Source organism: Neofelis nebulosa, chromosome 1, assembly GCF_028018385.1.
Source record: "Neofelis nebulosa isolate mNeoNeb1 chromosome 1, mNeoNeb1.pri, whole genome shotgun sequence".
In the NCBI taxonomy this organism is placed as follows: domain Eukaryota; kingdom Metazoa; phylum Chordata; class Mammalia; order Carnivora; family Felidae; genus Neofelis; species Neofelis nebulosa.
The window spans coordinates 59,462,687-59,487,441 of NC_080782.1; the positions used below are offsets into that span (position 1 = coordinate 59,462,687).

General features: G+C 36.1%; 1 protein-coding gene across 3 annotated transcripts; it reads right to left on the bottom strand.

Moving 5' to 3' along the window:
• Positions 1–1,349: 1,349 nt before the first annotated feature.
• PANK3 (pantothenate kinase 3) lies at positions 1,350–24,029 on the bottom strand. Of its 3 annotated transcripts, none has more exons than XM_058723043.1 (7): positions 23,720–24,029; positions 16,325–16,677; positions 13,618–13,871; positions 11,913–12,089; positions 11,145–11,268; positions 9,079–9,204; positions 1,350–7,901 (listed from the first exon to the last, which is right to left on the bottom strand). In XM_058723043.1, the coding sequence occupies exons 1-7, from the start codon at positions 23,745–23,747 to the stop codon at positions 7,851–7,853; spliced, it is 1,113 nt and encodes a 370-aa protein (XP_058579026.1). In that variant the 5' UTR covers positions 23,748–24,029; the 3' UTR covers positions 1,350–7,850. The 3 variants fall into 3 exon arrangements, with proteins under 3 accessions (XP_058579026.1, XP_058579036.1, XP_058579045.1); XM_058723053.1 differs by lacking the exon at positions 23,720–24,029 and adding an exon at positions 23,204–23,302; XM_058723062.1 differs by lacking the exon at positions 23,720–24,029 and adding an exon at positions 16,773–17,340.
• Between the last annotated feature and the right edge of the window lie 726 nt (positions 24,030–24,755).

Below are 24,755 nucleotides of genomic sequence, written 5' to 3' on the forward strand. Positions count from 1 at the left end.
GTGTATGGGACCTTTAAAAGCAGGATTTTGGTAACCTTATATAGCCCTGGGCTCTCCTGTAGTTAAACCCAACTGATTTTCAAAGCCCCTGGAGCTAAGCCCTGCCAATTTTCAAAATCAGGTCTTCCCAGTGCAGATCTCCAGAGCAGCGGATCCCCAATTTGGGGCTTGAACCCCTCACTCCTGAGGAAGGACCCCTGAACCTATGGTATTCATTTATGGGTTGCTGCCAGGCACTTCCCCAACTTTCTTGGCTTTTGGCCATCTTGTGTTTAGTGAGACTGTGTATGAACACCCCCCCCCCCCCCCCCCAAGAGAGGAATCTATTTCCTATAGCACTTTGGGATCCCTAGACATCAGCTCTTTTGCTTTTTAAGCCATATGTTATGGGAGCTTGTCTCTCTGGTACAGATCCCAGGGGCTGGAGTACCTGATAGGGGGCACAAATCCTTCACGTCTAGAAGTATCTGTGGTGAGATCCTTCCCTATTGTGTTGCTGCATTGGGAATGGGTTTTTTTTGTAAAATGGTGTCTTGACCTCTCTCACACTTTAGTCAACATTCTATTTTATAAAAAGCTTATGGATGTTTCTCCCTTTAAACCCAAATTACTTCTTCAATTGGCAAATTTAGTATACTTAATTTTATTGTGTTTATGAAGACATTTACCTTTTCTGATTTTTCTTGTGTACTTATAGTTGTTCTAATTTTTCTATTTTGATTGTTCTATCTTACTTGGATGTTACCACCTAATTATTTTTAAATTTATTTGAATAACATTCTGTTCCTATATGCTACCTGCCCAACAGGAAGAGGGTTAAAACAACAACAGTGGAATGGGCTGAGAAAAACTAGTTTAGTTTCGGTTCTGCTAATAATCAGCTGTGTGACCTGGCACAGTACAGTTGACTTTTCTGAGCTTTGTAATTCCCTGTAAAATCCTAGGTTTGATTCGGCAGTCCATGAGCGCCCAAACTTGACTGGTCACTGGCTACTGGTGTGTGAGAGATACCAGGGCACCTCTAATTTGAAGATTACTCTTAGATGAAATCTTTAATTTTTTACCCAGTGTCATTAAGACTCTCATCTGTGAATAACTAACTGTACTTTCTAATGATGGGAAGAAGGTGGGGAAAAACTAACAATTACTTCTTACATGACAGATAAGACACTTTCTGTACAATTGTTTATTGAACGCCTTCTCTGTGCCAACTACTCAGGATAAAGGTTAAGACTTTGCCAAGTCTTTGTTCTCAGAGTTTATTCTACTATAGGTAATTTCAGCTACAACTTTAATCAGTGAAAACGTGGGAGTACAATATATAAAATGAAATAATAAAAACATACACATAGGAAACAACTTAGAGAATTTATTTGGAAAGTAGGAAATAAAAAGTATGATTTTAACATTTATTTAGAATATGAAGAAAACTAGAAAAAGTTAAACTACAGAAAAGAAGGCAGAAAGTACTGAAGTTGGCCTAATTGCCAGCCAATATAAACAAGCAAAACCTAAGCTTCCTTCATGCAAATAAGGATTAAGGAGAAGAGTACAAGAATGTTTATAGAACAGGCCACAACAAATATTTTAAAATTTACATAAGAAAATGTACATAAATGAAAAAATAAATTAGATGATTTACAAGCAATGTTTTATAGGTTACAATAGGCTATAACTTAGTTTATTATGAATAAAATTTGTAGCACATCATACATTTTTACATCACAGATTCATTGTTAGAAGAATTCCAACATGACAAAGCTCAGACCTGACAAGAACGATGTGACAGAATAAGGCAACTTAAACTGAAATGGCTTGTGTAAGTAAAATTCAAACATACAAACATCTAGATAGGATTTGGTCAATCACTGGGCAGAAGTAAGACAAGTGCCATTCAACTTATTTAAAAAGCTGAACTCTCAATGTAGTTCAAATAAAAAGCTCAAATAAAGACATGATAAAACTGTCTTAATATGACTTATATCCTAATTCAATTAATTATATTTGGGATCAAGAGACTAAGATATTGATGTTAGATGTATAAAGTTACCCTTTGCTTCTAAATGTTGTAAACTAAAAAGGGCCCCTCAGGAAAAAAGTGGTAAATTTCAAAATGGCTTGGTTATCTGTAATCACTACTGACTGTGACAGGTATGATGTCCATGATTCAGAGATACAATGTAAAGCCAAAATTATCTCAAACTATTTGCATTACTTATATATGCTTTACAAATTATGTAAAAGTTGAAATGTTCTTTGAAAGCTATTGAAACTGTAAGTACTGCAACGAATGAAAGATGTTAAGAAATAGCAAAAAAAAAAAAAAAAAAAACAAAAAACAAAAAAACCCCCAAAAACAAAACCAGCAATATCTCAGAATTGAAATTTAGTTGCATATTTTATATAATTCAAAACCTTGAATTTTAACTTCTTTCACTCCTTTGAAAAATACATTCCATCTTAGTTCTTTTAAACACAGAATTAGTGGCTGCTGCAGCAAAATGACTAACAATACAAAAGAAAAATAATCTCTTCACTATACAAAAAGCCAGAACGTAAAGATTTCTAGATTTTTTTTAAGGGGGGAAAAATTCCCCTCAAACACATCATTCAGCACGAACTCATGTACTTGAAGTCCCAGATCAACTCACTGCTACATTATTTTGTCACACACATGTACAATTTGATTATCCTCAGATAATTCTAAGGATAAAAGTGTTTTAGGCCTTCATCATATTGGATGTAGATGACTAGAATACATGACATTTCAACTCACCTGGAGGTAATTAAAACTGTTTTATACATTTTGCTACAAACTGTGTTTGACAAAAGCAGTAAGTAATTCTTGGAGGGGTTAATCTCACATCTGTTCCCACTCACAATGACCAGAAAGAAAGAACTTGAAGACAATGGCCACTAAAGAATCTCAAATATATCTAATATTCATACATTCATGAATTTAGTGGGATGTTTCTTTTTGTACAACGGAAAAGTTCTAATAATGTCCACATAATTTTAGAGTTAACTCAATAAAAATTTCTGATACTTCCACAGATTAAAGCACACACATACACAGTTTTAATATACAGATATAAAACCTCTTATATTACTTTAAGATAGATCTACTTGGCCATTACAGGCAATAACATAACATTATGAGAGAAACCTAATATCATTCTATTGGTTTGGTGAGAATCCAGAATCTAGTACCTATCAACATATACAAATCAAATTAACTCCAAAACATTGACACCAAATATCTAAACATAGTGAGTTTAGTCTCCAAATGCTGCCATGAATGGAGCAACCAACTGTCTTTCAGGATCTTGATGATAACAGTGTCCTTTCCCATTGTAACAAATCAATTTCCTCATTTTACAATGAAAGAAAATAATATTCAAAGAATTTAGAAGAGTGGCTGGCACTATTTCCAATGTAACACCAAATCGTGATCCCCACATCCACTGAATACACAAGAGATAACACAAGCAATAGAGACTGCTTTTAGAAGACATCTGAACTTTTTAGAAGTGGAAATTACTCAGAACTTAGATATGGTCAAAAAGCTGGGGTAATTTACTTTTCAAGCCACCATTATTTTTATCAGGCTATTAAAAATACCTTAAAGGAAGAAAAAAATTACTTCTTTTGGTCTTTGCTGATTATTACTAGGCTCAGTAGAAAATATAAGACAACTACTGTCTCAGATATTGAAAATAGGCAGTAATACAGATAAAGCACATTATTTTCTGAGGTTATCTGACAATATAAACAAAGTTGGCTGAATTCCTTCAGTATTAGAATAAAACACACTAAAATAAACTTACTAGGAAAACAGGACATCAATGATATTTCTTGGCAAATCATCTTAAATAAGGTCAAAGAGTATTACAAAAAGGCAATATATTTCTAATATTTTGTTTATACATACCACAAACCAGTAAGTTAAATGCAAAATAATGCACACTCATTTTTTCTGGTGATTATCCTTTAACAGTTTTTACATGGCTTTAAATAAGAAAGGATTTCTAAACTACATTCTCAAATGCAATAGACTAAAAAGCATAAAGTGCTCAACAGAAAGAAAAAAGATACACCAAACAAAATATAAAATTTTTGCATATAACAAGCAAAGTGGTTATAAAGGATATCTGGGAACTATTACCTTGCTAATAAGCTTTCCACCCAAGAATGCAACCTTAGAAATCAAGGCAAGACTGCTCTCAAAGGTAAGAGTCCCATAGGACATGGAGGAAAACCTTTCCCTTCAGCTGCATCATTTTTCTTATAGAAACGGACTTTCAGGAACTGGTACTTAGAATACAGTAATCACATTTGCATGTAAAAGTAAAAACTCAGGAATTTTACAGAGTCTAATATTTGGCAAAGGAATCTGAACCTTTTGAAAGACTATCAATTGTCGTGTATATGTTATTGGCAATGGCCATTTATTTAAACTAAGAGCCCACCTATTTAAATTAGAGCAGCCGAACAAGGAATAAATACCCCTGCTGACAGTCAAGCAAGTCTAATACTAGTTCTATGGAGAAACTGGTTATAGAACTGAAGGCCATTAGTTCTAAGAGTCTCTAGTTAAAAGGCAATCTTTTTTGGGGGGAGAAGGGGGTTGGTGGTGGAAAGTTCTAGACCTTGTGTTCTTTACCAAGCCCCCAAACAAACTGATAGTGCTCTTTGCATCTGAAAATATTATCAGTTTTTAAGAATGAAAATTAAATCCAAAAGTTATAAAGAAAATTCTCTCATGTATATACAACTCAATGAAAAATTAAAAGGGTCTCTTTTTTGTCCTTTAAAATTGTCTTCTCTAAATTCAAGTAGATGAGGTTGGGGGTGGGAAGGGGATTTAAGTCACTGGAATCCTCAAATTTGCTTCAGTGAAGGAAATAGACATTTTGGAGACTGTTGAGACCAGTCAGGATGGGTCTTGAGCAACTTTATCCAGTGTATCACTGGAAAAATGATACACAGTATGATGAAATGGCAGGATCCAATGTAAGCTATTTTTTGGAACAGTCAGAAATACAGCTTGTCTTTGTAAAATAAACTAGCCCAAACAAGGTACTTCTTAATCTGTATTTTTTTAAAAAGTTCCATATTTTTCCCATAAAAACTAACATTTCCCATATCCCCTTCTCAAGTATTCTTTTAAAAGCCCTTATCCATAAAATTTTCATGGATACTTGATAGTGGTCATTTTTAAGAGCTGGTTCTGGAACTGAACTGTCTAGTAGAGTAGCTACTACTCAAATGTGGCTACTGAGAACCTGGAATGTGGTTAGCCTAAACTGACATGTGCTATTAAGTGTAAATACACACTGGTTTTGAAGGCAAAGTAAAAAAAAAAAAAAGAAAAGAAAAGAAAAGGTACAGTATCTCCTAAATAACATTTTATATTGATTATACGTTGAAATAGTAACATACCAGATATACTGGGTCAAGAAGAAATATATAATCAAAATGATTTTCACCGGTTTCTTTTTACTTTTTAAATATGCCTGCTAGAAAATATAAAATTACATACTGCTCACACTTTATGTTCTTAAACAGTATAGCCTAATAGAAATAGAGCTCTGAGGCATTATGCTGTTTGGGCTTAGAACCAAACCTATTTACCACTGTATGCTTACAAAGAATTTCATGAGATTATGTTTAAAAAAACATAATCTTGGCAGTCTTGATCACAACTCTGTGTTCATTCTTATTACTCAAGTAATTCTTGACTGTACATGAGAATGGCCAAGAGCAACAGTGCTGAAATGGTTGTTCACTTTATATGCATTTTAATAGGAAATTTCAGTTTCAAAGGACACAAAGTATGAACCACATTCTCAGATTAACCAGAACATTGATCAAATTAACTTACATGGACCCTGACCATTCCATTTTCTTTTCTTTCTTTTTTAAGTTTTTATTTATTTCGAGAGAGAGAGAGAGAGAATGTGAGTGGTGGAGAGGCAGAGAGAAAATCCCAAGCAGGCTCTATGCTGGCAGTGCATAGCCTGACACAGGGTTCAAAATCACAAACTGTGAGAACATGACCTGAGCTGAAACCAAGAGTCAGACACTCAATCGACTAAGCCAGCAAGGCGCCCCTCCATTTCTTTCTTAAACACAGTCCTAAATCTACAGCTGGTAAGGTAGTTTGCCACAAGATACAACGTGAAATTATCATTTAAAAATAAAAACTTTTTGTACAAATGTCCAAATCACAAAATTTTAAAATAAACTGAACATGTAGCTTTTTGTAGTGAAAGATCTAACCACAACAACGGAAACAGTAAAGTCACAGATGTTTAGTCACTGTCGGGTTTCGGAGTGGCTTACTGACCGAACATGAATGCCAAGTTCCAAATATTCTAAATTCCAAAACATTACCTTGCATACTTTTTCCTCTAAGTATTCACTCCTATTGTTCATATGTTCATCTCTTTAGATAAATAAAACTGAATTTTAAATATTTGAGCACAAAATTTGAAAACTATAAGGAGAAATGTCCAGCACCTCTACTGCAAATTGTTCTTTATGGAGCAAAATTATGTTCTATAAAAACATACTAATACTTCTTTCTTCCTGTAATATACACAATTTTTAAACTCTTCCAAGTACATCCAGATTTACTGGTAATTTAAGGAGGTGAATATTTTCTCCAAGTCTACTTTGTAAACCATTAAGTAATGGTCTTGAATATTTGCTGAACTACAGGACCTCCAAAATGTTGCTGCCAAAGTAAAAATCTGAAAAGATTTGTAACATTATAAAAAATGACTTCAACATAGAGAACAAATTCCAAGGCAAAAGGACTTACAAATTTTGAAACTATAATGCCTCTATTACCAAAATGGTAAAACACTGATCTTTTTAGAATTCTGTAATACTGCCTCAGACTCCTACAGCTTCAAAACCATTCATATTTCAGATTTCCATCACATCTGTTTAGAATAAATATGATTTGGTTGCTGTTCATAATAGATTAAAGTCTGTAGTTTTGATGGTCAGACCTAATTAAACAGAAATGACTCAGTTTGGGCCCAAGATAAATGTGGTACAGAAAGATCACAGACTTATCAATGCACACAAAACATATTCTACTAGAAGAGTCCTGGGACTTCATTAAATGGACTTTCAAATAAGTAATTGAGCCTCCAATTAAAAAATATGAAACATTTTTAAATAATTTTCTAGGATTCATTTTAAAATTCAGGCTAATATTTAACAATAGTATTTTAATTAAATTATACCATTTGAAAAAGCTTGTATGTCTGGGAAAAGATCACATAAACGTGCTTTTTTGGCCGGGGGAAATGCTGACAAAACTACAATAATGAAAAATTAATATTGCCTTAACATTTCTAAAATCACATAAAAATGATCATCTTTGATAGCCATTTCAATAAGTTTGATACAGAGTATGTTACTGTCCACTTACTAGTAACCAAAACACATAGAACACACTTATTCAGATTCAATTATTTTCAGGAGCTAAACATTTCTGAGACTTTAAGATTTGTGTTTGAGCATACAGTACTGCAATGTTGGCTACATAAAATAAATAGAAAATCTTCTCAGAGGAAGCTCAAGAATCAGAGGCTGTATTGCATTTAAGGATTTAACACTGGTTATATACAGAAGGGAAAGCATTTCAATTAGAAATACTTCACATGTTACCAAGCTCTCTTTTAATATGGCAACTTTCAGCAGCTTACCATTCTGACATTTAAAAATCAACAGCAGTAGTGCTACTCTGTTATCCTTTGGTTCCCAGTAATGATGCCTCTGGTTTTCAGTTCCTCTTGGATGACATTTATTAGCAGAGAGAAACCGGATGCTTTTTAGCTGAAATTTGGCAGCCCAAGAAGTGCACCAACTGCTCCAAAGTATCCCTGTATAATTTAAAAACAATTATTAATGCAGTCTAGCTTTTAAATTAGCATACAATATTCATTATTAGGAACAGATATTTATTATAATCTATTTAAGAACATCTATTTGGAAATCTACCAATCTGTGTTATCAGTTAATATCTGAAAATATGAAATACGTGCTTTTGAGAGAGCGAGAGCGAGCGCGCACGGGGAAAGAACAGAGACAGAGAATTTTAAGCAGGCTCCATGCCCCCAACTGGGGCTTGATCTCATGACGGTGAGATCATGATCTGAGCCATAATCAAGAGGCAGATGCTTAACCAACTGAGCCACCCAGGTACCCCTGAAATACCTATTTTTAAAGTATTGCTCTTAGACATTAAAAAGCTTCTAAGGTTATTGCTGCAACTCTGTACCCCTCTTGCCCCTTTTCCTCAAACACAATTCCTTTTGTTCATGTGTCATCCTCACAGCATACAGCATGCCATGCGGAGCCTGCACAGCAGGACACCATTCTCAACTACAGGGTGAGAGTAGGGACAATGAAACAGACACTTATAAGGGAAAACTCTGAATATGTGTTATTAAAATTATTAATATGTCCACTTGACCAGAAACAAAATAATTCAAGGTTAATTTACTTAACCCAAAATATTACATCAACTGATATTTTCAGATCAGAATAAATGGATGTAGTGAAAGAATAGGAAAAAACATCTTGAATAAACTCCAAAATTTTAACAGTGGTCACCTCTGGAGGTGGAAGTGAGGTTGTGATGGGAGGATTAAGAATTTTAAAAATTTTCACTGCTAAATTATATATTTTTGTGTTGTTCACATTTAATATTATTTCAAGGGAGAAAAAAAAACAAAAAACAATTTAACAAAACAAATCCACTAAGTACACAAGCAATCCCAATATTTAAGGAGTTAATAAGATCTAATACTGCTCTCTCTTGGTCAGAAGAAGTGGGAAACTCCCTCTTAATGGGGCGCCTGCATTAATGGGCCATGTAACCTTTATGGGGGTTATAGTAACCCCTATCTCCCCAATTCAAACTGAAGTGTGGGACTCAATATAGTATTTAGTAAATCACAGTTTTATACTTCTAAGTACACAGCAAGAAGCAATATAAAACTTGCATATAAAAAAGCATACTATTAAAATTCACAAAACATCATTTTCCTATCATACCTCATGTTCTAGAAACAATGCTTTCAGTTGACCTTTTGACCAATAATCCAGTGCATATGCCAAAAGTTTCATTGAGAGAGTATTGACACGTAAAAAGTTTCCGACAAAGACAACTCTGTTTATTTTCTAAAAGAAAAGAACAAATAAAACGACCTGAAATAAGAGCTATCAAGTACATTTTATAATACAGTAGGGTTTAGAAAATCTCCACTTAAAAATATAATTAGCCACTACCTTTTTTTAGTGTCTATTACATTCCTGGTACATATACCTCCATAATCCTGAATATATAAAATTTAGTTCAGGATATATCACTACACATTTGTCACAATCCATAGAATATATACCAAGAGTAAGCCAAAATGTAAACTATGGGCTTTGGGTGATAGTGGAGTTCAAGAGTGTATGTGGGAACTCTGTATTTTCCACTCAATTTTGTTGTGAACTTAAAACTTGTCTAAAAAATACAATCTATTTTAAAAAAGAAAAGTTCTCGAAAGACCTAGTAAATGATTTTAGATGAGACTTGTTTTTGAAAATGGCCAATAAATAACCTATTAAGAAAGTAATTTGGAGAAATATTATTGAGATTAAAGGAGAGAAACCAAGGAAGAGTATTTTAAATGTGTTTAGAATTAAAACACTGTAAACTTGAGGCTTCCAGCATCTCCGGCCCTGCCTAACCCATCAAATCAATCTCTGCTAAGATGCAACTAATTTAGTTCCCTAGATACCTTGAAGGAAATCTTAGATGGAGGAACTAGTGTTTCAATCTCCAAAATGCTTTTCTATTCTCACAATATATTGACTTCTGAGTATACATTTTTGCACACTGAGTTTGGATAGTGTAAGCTATGGCCTTAATTACTATTAAGTGGCCAGTGAAAATCTAGATAGATCTACAGGGCTAAGAAAAAAGGTCCCAGAATATTGTCTGCCCCCAAAAGTGAAATATTCCCCAAACCTGGGTTAAAACACCTGTTAGTGGCTCTTTCCACCAACTTACTAAACTGTTATTGAGACACTTAGAACTCTGGATTTTAACACAGAATAATATGCATGATTATCTTACCTCCTCTAAATATTTATCCAAGGGTCACATTTTCAATAAAGCCTTCCTTTAACAAGCAAACTACGCAGCAATCTGTCTTCTGCCATTCTCTTTATCTTGTTTGGTTTTCTTTTTGTAAAAAGTAGCATTTATTACCTAACATATACTAAAAAATTTACTCTATCACTAGAATAGATGGAAGCTCCACAAAGTCAGGGGTCTTTGTTTTTTTCACTAATATATCCCTAGTGCCTAGAAAAATACCTGGTACAAGGTACTCCACAATGAATAAATGAATGAACAAATGAAGGATTCCCTCAGAAAGCAAAATTTCCAATTCATTTAAAGTATTTGATATTTACAAAAATTAAATGGGCAAATACATCTATTACATGAAGGCAGAACTGTGTATTTACTCTCCTTCATATAAAAATAACCCAATAGTGACGCAAATCTACGAGGTAAATCTATGCTTTTCATAAGTATGTATCATTCAAATTGCATGTGAAGAACAAGTCTCAATGCCTTCATAGCCCTGTACAATGCTGCTTGATCCATATGCAACAAGGCAGCACTGTAAAGAAGCCAAAGGCAATAAGAAAACTTCCAAGCACTTTGCTAATCAAATGCAACATTAACAGCAAAAAAAAAAAAACCCAACCAAAAAAACCCAAAAAACAAAACCAAACCCTCTTTCAGTAGTTACCTCAAAAATGTCCTATGTTTGAAAAAAGAATTTTCTATCTTCAAGAGATTTAGGTGGTATATTTGTGGAAAAGCTTCTAGACAAATTTGAAATATAAATATCTATTTGTCCTCCTTCCAATTTGAATTATCTGCTATTTTCTTTACAAATAACAATAAGTGGGTACACATGATATTTAACTAATGAGCCTTGGGATTTAACAGAGATGAGTAACCTCAATCCTAGAGACCTCCTTAAGGAACATAAAGAAGCCCTGCTATACATAAATAAAATTTCAATCCACATTTTCCATACAGTTAATTTTTTTACCTCATTAACAGCACACATTCGTGCCACAGACCCAATGTTATTGGTGATAGTAACTAAAGTTGCTCTTGCTAGATCTTCTTTACTAACAGATTCTCGCTTCTCCTTATAAATCATATTCCCAAAACTGCAAAGAAATGAAAGACAAAATCAGTTCTGCTGATAATCAACATTTTTGGGAATTTATCTTACAGATAAATGTGGTATGTACAAAATAATGCATGTTAACAAGGTTACTGACTGACCCATGAACTATACACAGCAAAATACTAGAAACCACCAAAACATCCAACAAACTTTGATAAACCCACACAATAAAATACCAAGAAGCTGTTAATAAGGGGGGGAGAGGGAGAGGAAAAGGGAAGGGGGAGAAAAGGTGAGAAAGAGAGAGAAATGAAGGTAGGGTGGGAGGCCAGCAGATAGACTAGGATATCTTGCCTACTGAAGAGTATATACAGTATGCTGTATAGTAGTATACAAATATTACCTTTTGAAAGTTACCTTCTAAATTAGGGGAGGATAAGGATATGTATTTACATTTGCATCAAGAAAAACTGAAAGGATGCACAAGAATAAAAATGGTTTCCTATAGGGTATATACCTGGGAGACTTCTTAATGTGTATCTAATTTTTAAACTACATGAATGTTCAAAACTTGGAACCTAAACTGGGTTAAGAGTAAGTAAGCCTCCTTACAACTTCCTAATATATATTGCTTTCTAAAAACTAAATAAGCAACTTTCATTACAACATAAATATTAAAGTTACCTAGATGCTACCGCCCAACCTGGCAGACGAAATCTTTCATAATCTCCTCCATAAATATCACGGACCAGCTTGTCGGCTTGGGTGCTGTCACCTTTGGATGCCATTTCAAGAGCCTCTTCAAAACTTTCACAGCCAGTCAACAGACAGCATAAACCCAGAAAGGTACCTCCACCAAGGCTAAAGAAAATAAAACTGGGTAAGTTACATTTATACACTGTATTCTTCTTCCAGAGTAAAAATAAGAGTATTCATATATTCAACAAACACGAAGAAAGAACATATTGCTAATGCCAAGTGCTGAAATATCAACATAATGAAGGTAAGAAAAATGCCTAGCAAAACTAAATTTGTCAGATGAAATAAACCACAGGGAAAGATAATCACTTGGTGGAAGCATCATGAGGATGGAAGAGATATTTTATATCTTCTATCATCTTTACCAATTCCTTACACTTTGTAATTGCCAAAAAATAAATGCTTTTATGTGTGTGAAAAAGCAGTTTAAATGTTAAAAATTGCTATATGAATTAAAAGGAGAAAATTTGTAACTCTAAATGGTTTCCAGGAAATGATTTAGTGAAAGATCTATTTACTTGGTCTGACAAGGCTGAAATCAATTCACTGTGATACATAAGCATTTAACGTGACCCAGAAATGAATATGGTGAGAAAATTTTTGTCAGTCTGGTCAATATGTTAATGCCAGAAATTTACTTGGTTCTGTTATTCTTTTGGATATGCTGATAAAATGAAATGTCTCTCTAACCCCTAAAATCAAAACCTTTGTTCCTCAGTTTCACCTCAATTTCTAACAGACTCTATTCCTGGTCACCGCTGGAATTTAGTTAACCAGACTTAATTTCTTTTAGAATTGACTGCAGTAGGTAATACTTCCCTGTAATTCTCTGGCATAGAGCATCACAATAGAGGTAGATTTTTAGCTACCATAGAGATAAAATACTAATTTAAGGATCACTTAGGGGCACCTGGCTGGCTCAGTCAGTAGAACATGTGACCCTCAGAGTTGTGAGTCTGAGCTCCATGAGGGGGGCAGTTTAGTTAAAATGAACAAAAATATTAAGTATCACTTTAATAAGAGCACTACTTTAAAATGGAAATGAGTATTTTTCATAAACCCCAAAATCTTTCTTCCTCAAGTATATATCAGAATCATAAGGACAATTTAAAAATTTCATTTCACAATACTTCAGGCATTATAGAAAACACTATGGGATATTTGGAACATTAATGTTATTCCATAAAGAGCTTATGTTCAATTCATCCTATAAGAATTATCATAATGTTGTCTAACACAACACTTAAATATGAATCTAATCCAATCAGCATGCAAGCTAACCAGTGTCAAGCATTAGGCTTAAATGTATCTATAAAATAGTGAAAGGAGAGAAGAATGCTTTGGAAAATAAAAAAGTCACTGGAATCATTCCAGATAAAAATTCCCTCTTACAATTGTGGAAAGTTTAGTGCCAACTGTTGCTAAGCAAATATAAATAATGATTTCAGTTTGAGTCTTTACACACATACCTTATGAAACAAAATTATCTGTAACACTTTAACTTCTACTTACACATCTACCTTTTTTTTCTATTGCATAAATACATGTTAAAGGCTGGCATTAATATGAGTTCACAACTTCTGTGTATAAAACAACATGAATGCTGCAATAAGAACAAAAAGGTTACTACCTTGTCCCGGTTACTCGTTTATAGTTGTCTTTGGAATGGACTGCTAAAATACTGACTCCTGAACCAATGTTCACTATCAGCAGTGGATAGGGATCATCCAAGTTAAAAGGCATCTTTTGGCATCGCTCAGGTTCTGAGGCATTAGCAAAATAATAGCACTCTGCTTGTCCATTGAAACTGACAGAATCTATATACAGCAAGCCCTTTACAAGGCAGTCAAGTTCATCCAGTTTGTGCAGGTGGAGGTTTCCAATCTGTAAAAAACAAAAACAAAAACAAAAACCACACAAAAACACCAAAAAAGTTGTACAAAGTGAACAAGGGACAGTATTAAAAATATTTGACTCAAATGCACTGTATAATTTTCACATACTTTATAAAACTTCAAAATCATCTATACATTTCCACTTGTTTTGTGTCAATATCTCTTAGTCCTATGATTCTTGGTGATGGTGGTATTACCTCTGGAGGTATTTGTGGGGATTATTTCAGTTTTCACAAAGAGAGGAGAAAAGAACCAAACTAACATTTAATGGGCAGGGACTGTGATGTCAGATGAGTGGGGCACAACTCCAGTGAGTGGGGCAGTTGTGCAAAACAAAGAAATATCCCATTCCTGCTCTATCTTTCACTGTTCTGACAGACATTTTTGTAGGTAGCAGTAGGAAAATTTTTTTATAATTATCCATGTCTGTGTAAACATAAAGTATTCTTTATATGGTTTTAATATATATACACTAAATTTGCTAGGAATGCAACCATTATATAAACTGAGGGAATACTGGACTTCCATATCAATCTGTTACCATTTGTGGCTTTAGAATTTACGGTGAATTTATATCTAAGTGCCAGCATCTAACTATTTCATTATGCCCCTTTTATGTGATCCTACTAGAGAAATCTACCAATATATAAATACCTTCATTTCCTGTCTCTATATTATACTTTGAATACTAGTTTGAAATTATTAAACTCATTTCGGGTTAGTAAAGAATGTTATAAAGTATTTGTAATAAAATCTCAGCTCAGAGATCACTTCCTCTGGGAAGCTTTCGTTCTCCAGAACTTGTTAGGTACCACACTACTCTGGTGTTCCCGTGGCACTGTTTTTCACAGCAATAGCATTAATTATCAGACACGGTACTTTTACTTTTAAATCATTTGTGTGGTCTAGACTACTACATTCTTTCGGGGCTAAGACTGTGTCTTATTTCCAGCTGAGCTGTGTCTAGCATAATACCTGACATATACTACATGCTCAATTATTAGCTTAATAAATGATGGAGCATCAACAGGAAAGTTATTACAGAACTTCATCACTAGAAAATATTGATAGTGGCCAGGTGAAATGAAAGCTGACATCAAGGACACTGCTTTTGGTAAGAATACTAAACATCAAATATCTCATGTCCAAGCAAACTGGTCTCAAATTTATGAAATTTATGTTCAGATTATTCAATATTTTGAAAACAAATCAGTATTATCCATCAAAATAAAAGAATTAAAAAAAATTTAGATTTTTAAACTATCCCAAAGTTTAAGGGGCTTATGTTATATGAGCCATGTAAGTGATCACTTATGTTCTATTAAGATTTTCCCTATATAAATTTAAGAAATTAAACGGTCCACTTGCATATTTTCACAGAAAACAAATTTCAGTAGCCCCAAATGCCAACTTTCTAATTTTTACTCTAATGGAAAGAACTAGAAGCTTGGCAAACCCCCACTAGCACATAAATCAATGCTTACATTTGCCATTTCCAAATGGCACTCTTTGAGACAAGACCATGGTAATGTTGACAGATAAAATCAGGAAAAGGAGGTAATAGGGACTTTCATTCAGATGTCTACTAGTCAAAAGACACTGGCTTCAGCTGTTTTTCTTTGGGGGAGGGGGATGGCCCTAGGAGAGAGGGCTATATGAGTAATAACAAAGAGCAATGCAAACACAGGACAATAATAGTGAAAATAATTCAAACCCCACTTATATCTGGCTTTGTACACTACCTAATTCACTGAAATTTCTTATTGTAGCTTTGTAACAGTCCCTAAACCTAGCAGGTTTTACCAAACATTATGTACAATAAGGCCAAATCTGGGTGATTTTTTACTCAGTCTATAAAGGTGTTTAAGTGCCCCAAAAGAAGGGTGCCTAAGTTGCTCAGTTGGTTAAATGTCTTACTCTTGATTTTGGCTCAGGTCATGGTCTCAAGGTTATGAGATGGAGCCCCATGTTGGGCTCTACATTGAGAGTGGAGCCTGCTTGAGACTGTCTCCCTCTGCCCCCTCCCACCCCCCCCCCCCCCACGGCCAAAAACATGTCCCAGATGAAAAGCTTGTCATGAATATAAACTTCCTCTGTATCCAAGCAGGGGCAACTAATCTAAGAAACATGTAAGATGGAAGGAAACCTAGACTCATGTTTGTTTTTTTTTTTAATTTTTTATTTATTTTTGGGACAGAGAGAGACAGAGCATGAACGGGGGAGGGGCAGAGAGAGAGGGAGACACAGAATCAGAAACAGGCTCCAGGCTCCGAGCCATCAGCCCAGAGCCTGACGCGGGGCTCGAACTCACGGACCGCGAGATCGTGACCTGGCTGAAGTCGGAAGCTTAACCGACTGCGCCACCCAGGCGCCCCTAGACTCATGTTTTAAAAATTAAAGAGAATGGGTATCAATGTTTGGCTTTGAGTAACAGATACCTACTGTGCGGAAATCTTCTTCAAACTTGTAAGCACCACCTCCTGTAGCACATAGCACCGTGTGTAATGTTGAGAAGTTTTTATCTCTTCCCATTTGGATAAAAGTAGGCAGGTCATGGGTTGGAAATCTGATAAAGTGCAAGTTCCCTCTTCGGCCAAAAAGTGTTAAATCCTTCAGTTCAAGGTGTACATCCCGAATACCAGTGGATCCATATGCTACATTAGAAGTCAAATATTTCCGGATACTTTTTAAGCTCTCAACCTCTTCTTGTTCTTCCTCTGCTGTGATATCAATAGGTTCAAAATAGGAGAGCTTTACTAGAGTCCCCCCAATGTCCATGCCAAACCATGGGAAAGCTGTGGATAAAAAAAAGTAATAACTTTATCTACACTGGTTTTAGAAACACAAATTAGAAACACAAACTAGTTAATTAGCCACAAATTTCGCTTACTCTGAATCATGCAGTCAGTAATATTTTGGGGGTAAGATGCATCTTCTATGTGCAACTCAACTTTTTCCATTTGAAGCATTACTTTGTGTATTTTCTAAAACTCTGTAACATAGGATGCTTAGAGCTGGTCCAGGGCCTTTTAATTCCTGGTCAGGTAGGCATTCCTTTTCATTTATTAAATACTTATCATATGCCGCAGGGGATCAGGAAAAATTTGGAACAATTCTGTTTTAATAAATAGGTCACCACCTAGGACTTGATAATGTTTCTAGTAACACTGTAACATAGTAAAATTGGCCTATAATTACTTCAAGTAACCCAAGGTAAAAGTACCTCCTTAAAAAGAAATCTTATTCTTTCTCATTAAGCATTAGGTTTCTTTGGTACATCTGGTTAATAAAATTAGCTGTTAATAATATTGAAGGTAAGTCTACCTGGGGCATATGTGGGCAGCCAGTTCTATCATTTGGGTAGATAAGTTGGGACTTGGTGCTCTTTCACTAACTGGACTATATGACTTTAGAAGAGCCATTAACTTCTCTGAATCCAAGTTTCTTTAAGGTCTGTTTCTATTCTCTGGGATCTTAAACAAGATGATACTCAAAATAATTTAATACTTAAATACATACATTACAAAATGCCTCAGAATAAAATATATAACAGGTTTTTATGTAGAAGTTGTCAAAGACGACTAGTTCCCTCTAAAATTCTGTTTCTTAAATATTAGTGTTTTTGTTATGTGTGACTATTAGAAACCAGGAACATACAATTCAGCAAGATAGGATTCTATATATTTCTCCATTACAGAATTTTACATTTACTGAAATTAATATTAAATATGAGGAAGTGTAATTCTTTTCCTGGAGAAAGAGCTCACTTTTCTTTCTTTCCTTTTCTTTCTTTCTAGCCTGTTTTTGTATTGGAAACCCAAGTTGCAGATACAGGTCTATAATAAAGACAATCTTAAAATAGAAACTTCTTTAAAAAAATAGTAAAATGATATAAGACCATAATCTGGGTGGCAGTAAGACCCCAAAGAGGCATTATGCTTTTATGCCTATGTTTTTATAAATAACTAAGATGTAGTAAAAGAAACAGGCTAAAGTTTCTCAATTTTTCAATCCCTACTAGGAAGTAGCAATACTAACAGCTACAAAGGAGATATTCACAGCAACTGTTTGTCTTAAAAGAAAACAATACAGAGTAGCTTTACTGATCCAATAAATCAGAGATGCCTTCAAAATTTTCCCAAACTGTTGAACAGATATGCAGTTAGGACACTTTTCAATGTATATTAGATAAAACATAGGAATGCTTCTGATATTATATAACCAAAATGATTTATTTGATTGATACTTGATTCTAGATTTCATGGGGGTGGGTGTGCAAATCATTGCTGATATGTAAAGTATATTTTGGGATAGAAAAGTTTCTACAAGGTGAGTTTTATTGAGCTAAAAACTTTTATTTTCCAAAGTTCAAAATACTTTAAAAATTGTTTAAGTTTATAGTTTTTCTTTCTATGCCTTTGTCAGGTGTCAAAATATACAAATAAAAATGTTACTTCCACGCAAACTATGACGCTGAAACATTACCAAGTTCAAAGTTCATTTTATTTTTATTTTTAGTCAGAAGTCCCTGCCTACTCCCAGGCTTATAAATAAGTGAACACTGCCATTCTTGAAAGAAAAAAAAAACAAAACCAATTAACACTTATGTGAAGAACTTTTAATTCTTACATGAAACCATAATTTTTAAAAGAACCTTACTTACTGCCTAGGAAGATATCTGAAGTTTACAGATAAAAATACTGGGGAGGAAGAAACTTTCTACTTTTCTAAACCTGTGTGGTTAGCACTAAGGTTTTTGACCCCAAAGGGCAATGGCCAATTCCAAAACACAGAACTGTGGAGTAGGCAACAGAAAGGCTCACAGAATGAAATCCTGTTTGTGAATGAAACAGGATTGGGTGCAAGAAAGTGTTAACTAGTTCTTTCTCAGAGACAGAAAATGACTGTTTAGGTGTAATTATCATTAAAATGATAAAGAAAAACAAAAACCTTTCACTTCTTTTAAAAGGCTTTTCTTGATCTATTTGCATGAAACAACCAAACTTGTCCTATCTGAAAAGGAAAACTCCACACAGAAAGTAAAAAACATTTGTAAACAAAGCTGTTTTATTATTACAGTATACCAAATCCCTCATTTCTTTTAAATTACATTAATTGCTGAAGAATATAAAATATGTATGACCTAACAACCATCAACAACGACAAACTTATGAAACAGAGTACTACCATTCAATTTTATCTTTTTAAGTGGGCTTCAAGCCCAGCACGGAGCCGAGGGAGATCAAGACATGAGCTGAGGTCAAAAGTCAGAAGCTTAGCTAACTGAGCTTTCCAGGCACACCTACCATTCAATTTTAAATCTTTGTGTAGCCACTTTTGTATACTAAAGAAACAGAAGGTTCTTCCAAATACCTCAGATTAAGTTGGAAGAACTATGTAATTTCTTTAAGGGTTATTGCCTAGAGGTAGGCTTTTAAAATTATGAATGCAAGAAGCTCAAGATTCATCTCACATCTAGCCTAGGAGATGTCTGTTCTTAAAGGAAGGGTAACTAGATTGTAAATGATGAGTTTCTCACTCATCATCATGTGCAATCTAGAACATAACATGTTCCCTCTATTTCTTAGTAAATCTCATTTATGGTAATTCTCTTCTTAAAATCAGGAAGGTAGATACTGAAAGAGAACTCAGCCTTGCCACTGACAAAAAAAAAACCAAAAAAACACAAAAACTGGTAACAGCCACCTTTGGTATTAGTGAGCCTTTCAACTCAGCAGAATTCTGGAATTCATTTCCTTATGTGGGCAGGTGGGGAGGACCACATTCAAAAAGTATGGAGAAGGCAATAAGAACACAGAAAACACAAGTTCTTCTTCTTCTTCTTCTTTTTTTTAAGATTTTATTTTTTAAGTAATCTCTACACCTAACATGGGGTTGGAACTCACAACCCAGAGATCAAGAACTGCATGCTCTAACAACTGATCCAGCCAGGCGTGCACCACAGAAAACACAAATCCTTAATTATGACCCACTTCCTATCATTTAGTAAGTGGTCAAATAACCGATCTTTACATTGTTCAGTACATTAAAAAAAAAAAAAAAAACCCATTTTCTCACTGACCAAAATAGGAGGGGAAAGGATCATGGAGCTCAAACTTTATTTGCAATGAAAGCATGAAGCAAATATAAGGTTATTAAGTACAACCACAGGTCCACTAATAGCTTATGAGGTAATAAAAACATCAGTTTTCTAAAAAGTCAGGCAAGTATCTATACCTATAGCTTTGTTGCTTTTAGCCAAGGGATAGGTTAAAAGTAGGTCACCAGTGCATGAGCAGCCTACTTACTGCATATAAGCTAAATATTTTTTTATTCTTTGAGAATTAAACTCTCCACTGCCAAGGTAAAAAAAGAAAATGAACCAAAACACACATTTAAAAAACAAAGCACACACTCCATAAATACAAATACGTACTTTGATGATGGCAAATATGCATTGCCTTCCCCAGACTTTCCTAGAATCTCCTGTGATTTACTTGGACTTCAAAAAATAATAGTTCCTAGTCTATTTCTCAGCCGAGCCTAAAAGAGCTGCCATTAGTTCCCTGCAAGTAACAAAAATATCCAGGACTACCATAAGCATAAAGTGCTACCAAGAATTATCTTCCTTACCAGGGTGGATCATGAATGAAGAAACCTGCATGTCCAGTCACCTTTTGAAATGATTAAACAGCAGGAGATATCTAGCCACAGGGCAAACTGTTAATTTCTAATAAGTTGTGTTATGTGAGTTTGGTGTCTTGCTAGGCATTGTAAAGGGGTGGGGGAGAAGCATTATCAAACCATTTAATTGCTATTGGCCCCATGCAGATTTCAGCCCAAAGGGATCCTATGCCAAATTAGGATTTAATTATTCTTTAGCAGAAAGAGAAACCAAATGATGAAAATGTTCAAGACATTATTTTAAGAAACAACATTCTAAAATGGGCATGTGCACTGGTAAACTCCAAGTATGCTTCAACTTCTTGGATAAAAAAGACATTTTGCTCTTCCCAATAATCACTCCAAATAAAAATGCTGGTGTTTCAAAATAGACTAAGAAAATAATCACCTTCACACCTTCAGTGTCACAATTCCTTAGAAAAGCATCACGTAAGATTTTTTTTTCCTTTGGTAAATTAGGTACATCTAAGGGAATGTTAGAAACTATCATATTAAATTGTACCTTATTATCTACTGGAAGTGATAATTGTTAAACAATGATTCAATTTACAAACAGGCCAAACTACACATATATGCCATATACTTCTCTTTGGTCTTGACAAAAGCTTCAGGTTGGGTTAGCAAAGCAGAGATTCAAAAACCTTTATCTCATCAAATTAAAAAAATTTATCTTTTACTGTCCCCTTGTTAATCAGGCTTCATGTCACAAAGGTAAGCAAAACAAAGACTGAATATATCTTAAGATATCAGTCCAGGTCAGTCCAGGTAGAGAGGAACCCGTGACTGGCTTTTTAACATCTAATACTTAAGCAGTGTGAAAAACAAAAGGCAAAGCAAGCCAACATTGTCATTTTTCAGGTTTTCATAGAAAACTAGAAAAATTTTCACTAGAAAAATTTGTCATGAGGTTCATGTTTGACTTCATCCTTCCCTTGGAGTTGAATTAACGCTAACCTTATACAACTAGAGGACGAAACGGATTCTTTTTCTCACTTTCTGGTTAAATACATGCATTTGGTTTCTAACCCTGTAATATATTAGTGTTGTATCTAAAAGCAATGTTTTCTAACCCTTAGGTGAATGTAAGAGTGTGAAGCTAAAGCCACTTGTTTAATGCTGCAATGCATGTAAAGAGTGCCTTACACATAGGAAGTGCTCACTTAGTTTATAATTATAAAAAAAAAAACCCTATACAAGTACTCAAAAACAACACAAATACATCTTTCCCTAATCGGAGTGGTTTGAAACGTCAGAAATGACACTTTCTGGGTCTATATATTTATAGCTCATAATTGAAATACTTCCCCCACACAAAAACAAGACGTTCTTTACTTTCCCAGTGAAGAACTGAGGAAGCAGCAAAGTCACCTTTTACATATAAGAAACGGAAAATGTCACTTTAGACTTCTAAATCCGATTAACTGACTAGTGTTTCAGCATGACTCCTTCAACACTGTCCCCTAAGCAGTAATAAGCAACTTCTAAAAAACAGGTGCTCCTTTCTCAACTTAGTTTATTTTATAAACCTTTACGTATTATCTTTGCTGAAGCACCTTTGACAGAGGCAGCATTCATACCTGATTACAAGTGTGCCCAAATCTAACAAATCACATCAGCATCATGGCAAAAAGAAAATACCCTAAGAGTTAGAATATGAGCTTGTCAAAGTTCAACTCATTTTACCAAATGGAACTTCTAAGACAAGCAGGGAAAATGTATGTGTTAAAGGAACATGTCCAAGTGTTCGACGTTACTGCATCTGTTCAAGGTTAGTTTAATTCAGCAAATGTAAAGAAAATTAAAACTGGTTCTCTATTAACTGTCATTTAAACCTTCCCATCACTATTCTATAGACCCCTTGAGTAAGTGCTCTTTAAAGATCACAAGAAATCATCGTTAAAATACACATTTTCTTCAGCAGGCAGATAAAATCACCACGTCAGAAAGGTTTGTGTTTAAGTATTTAGACTAAACTATGCCCTATGGGTGTAGAAAAAAGAACACTGGACTAGGAGTTCACTTAGGGCCCTGAGCCTCATTAGCAGAGTTGGTTGGCATAGCCTTGGAAAAGTTACTCTGGGGCTAAATAAATTCAATTTCCTCACCAGTAACATTAAGAATGAATTATCTCACGTTTAAATAACAATCCATAGTTTTCAGAGTGCTGCAGTAAGTTGCCTCTCCCTTGAGGTAACAAGAACCCTGATGGGCCAGAAGGGAAGGTGTCAGTGCTCCGTTTTATCACTTGAGACACTAAAAACTGTGAACTATCAACACAACTCTAAGAAATAAGCATGCATCCCCACATTCCTAGTTACTCTGGGAGAATGTACTTAGTATGAAATCACAATGAATGACTAAATAAGCTATTTACAGGAGTAAAGGTTTTTAAAAGGCTAAAAATAAAAGGAAGCAAATGAAAGTTGATACGCTCGTTTAAAACATGGGAAAGAATGTTTCATTAAAAAGTTCGTACATATATACTGGCGTAGAAAAAATCTGAGTATTCACCAAAATATTAATAGTGGTTAGCCCTGAGCGGCGGGAATACCTATGATTTTCATCCTTTTATGTCTCGTTTTCCAAGCAAACACGATCTAGCTGTTATTCTAAACAAAAACAAGCCAAAGCAATTACCCGCTGGTAGGTTACAGGCGTGTTTTAAAAAGGCTTTAATTGTAACAGCAGTGACAACTCCCAGGAACACACCAGGATTTCAAGGACACATGCTGGAAGCTCAGAAATCAGTAAAAAAAAAAAAAAAAAAAAAAAAAAAAGGGGGGGGGGAGCGGTAAATGCCCCTGCGCAAATGACACCCATTTTCAACCTGACTTCAGAGCCAGCTGGGGGAGCGGACTGATAGCTCCCGTCTGGTCTGGCAAAACCCGAATCAAAAATTCCCCCAAGTGCCTTCCAGATCTCGAGAAGGAAGTGGGAGGAAAGGGCCAGGAGGCGGCAGGCGTTCGTCACGCGCTCACAGGGGAATGAAGAGGGAGCCTCGACCCCGATGCTGAAATGGTCCTTCCGCCCCCCCATCCCGTGCCGGGCGCCTGCGAGGGCCGACGGGCCGGGAACAACGCCGCTCCGCTAAGGCGCTTCTACACGGGGCCCAAAGTGCTCTCCCAACCCGGGGGGCCCAAGCCCCCATCTTACAGGGTTTCTTGGCATCCTTGATCTTCATGGCGTCTGCCTAAAGAACCAAAGGCAGCCTCGGGTCCGGAGCACGGGGGGTAGTGGAGTCGACTCCGGAGGTGTCTCGGCCGCGCGGGAAGGCCCGGCCGGTTCCTCCCCTCAGGCCGGGCGGGGCGGGCCTGGGGCGGGGCGGCGGCGCCTAAGGCGAGGCCCGGCCCAGGGGGCGGCCTCCCCACCCCCTCGAGGGTGTGCCGGGACCGAGCGAGCTGGGGAAGGCCTCCGGCCTCGCCGCTCCGGGGCCCCCCCGCAGCCGCTCCAAACAAAAGGCCCCGGTCCCCCGAGCCGCCGCCGCCGCCGCCGCACTGAGAAATAGCCCGCCCAGGCCGAGCGCCCACGTGACGCCAGCCCCTCCTCTCTCCGCCGGCTGCTGGGGATGGTAGTTCTCCGGGTCGCGATGCCCCGGTCTCTGGCTGCAGCTTTCCAGTCGGACTACGAAGCCCAGGCTGCATCGCAGTCCCTCCACTGAGGCCCCTCCGCTTCCGGAGGTCGCCTCAGCGTGGTCCCAGAGAGAAGGGGCGGGGCCTTAATCACGCCAGCGAAGAGGCGACCAATGGTGGCTGAGTTGGGCGGGCTGCGGAAGTCTGGGGCTCAGGCTTCACCCCGCGGCTGGACAAGAAGGGGAAGGGTACTATGTCTGTGCAGGTACTGTCATGGCTGTTCTGTAAGTCGCAGCCTTCCCCTGGAGGTAGAAAACCTGGTCATTGGGCGGTGGAAAGCACTAAACACAGGGCTGTAGAGCCGCTCTTTAGGCAGACCGTTGAATGCATTTGTAAATTAAAGTCATTCACAACGGGACCCTCTGGCTTAAGAGACACCTCAAATGTTATGGGGTTGGAATACTAATAATAGCAATAAAAATAATAATATTTATGGAATGCGTACCATGTCCTAGGCACTCTGCTAAGCACTTTTTGTGGAATTATTTAGTTCGATTGAGCAACCTTGTAAACTGCCTACAATTATTTTTATTATCTACCATTTTGAAGATGGGGTGGGA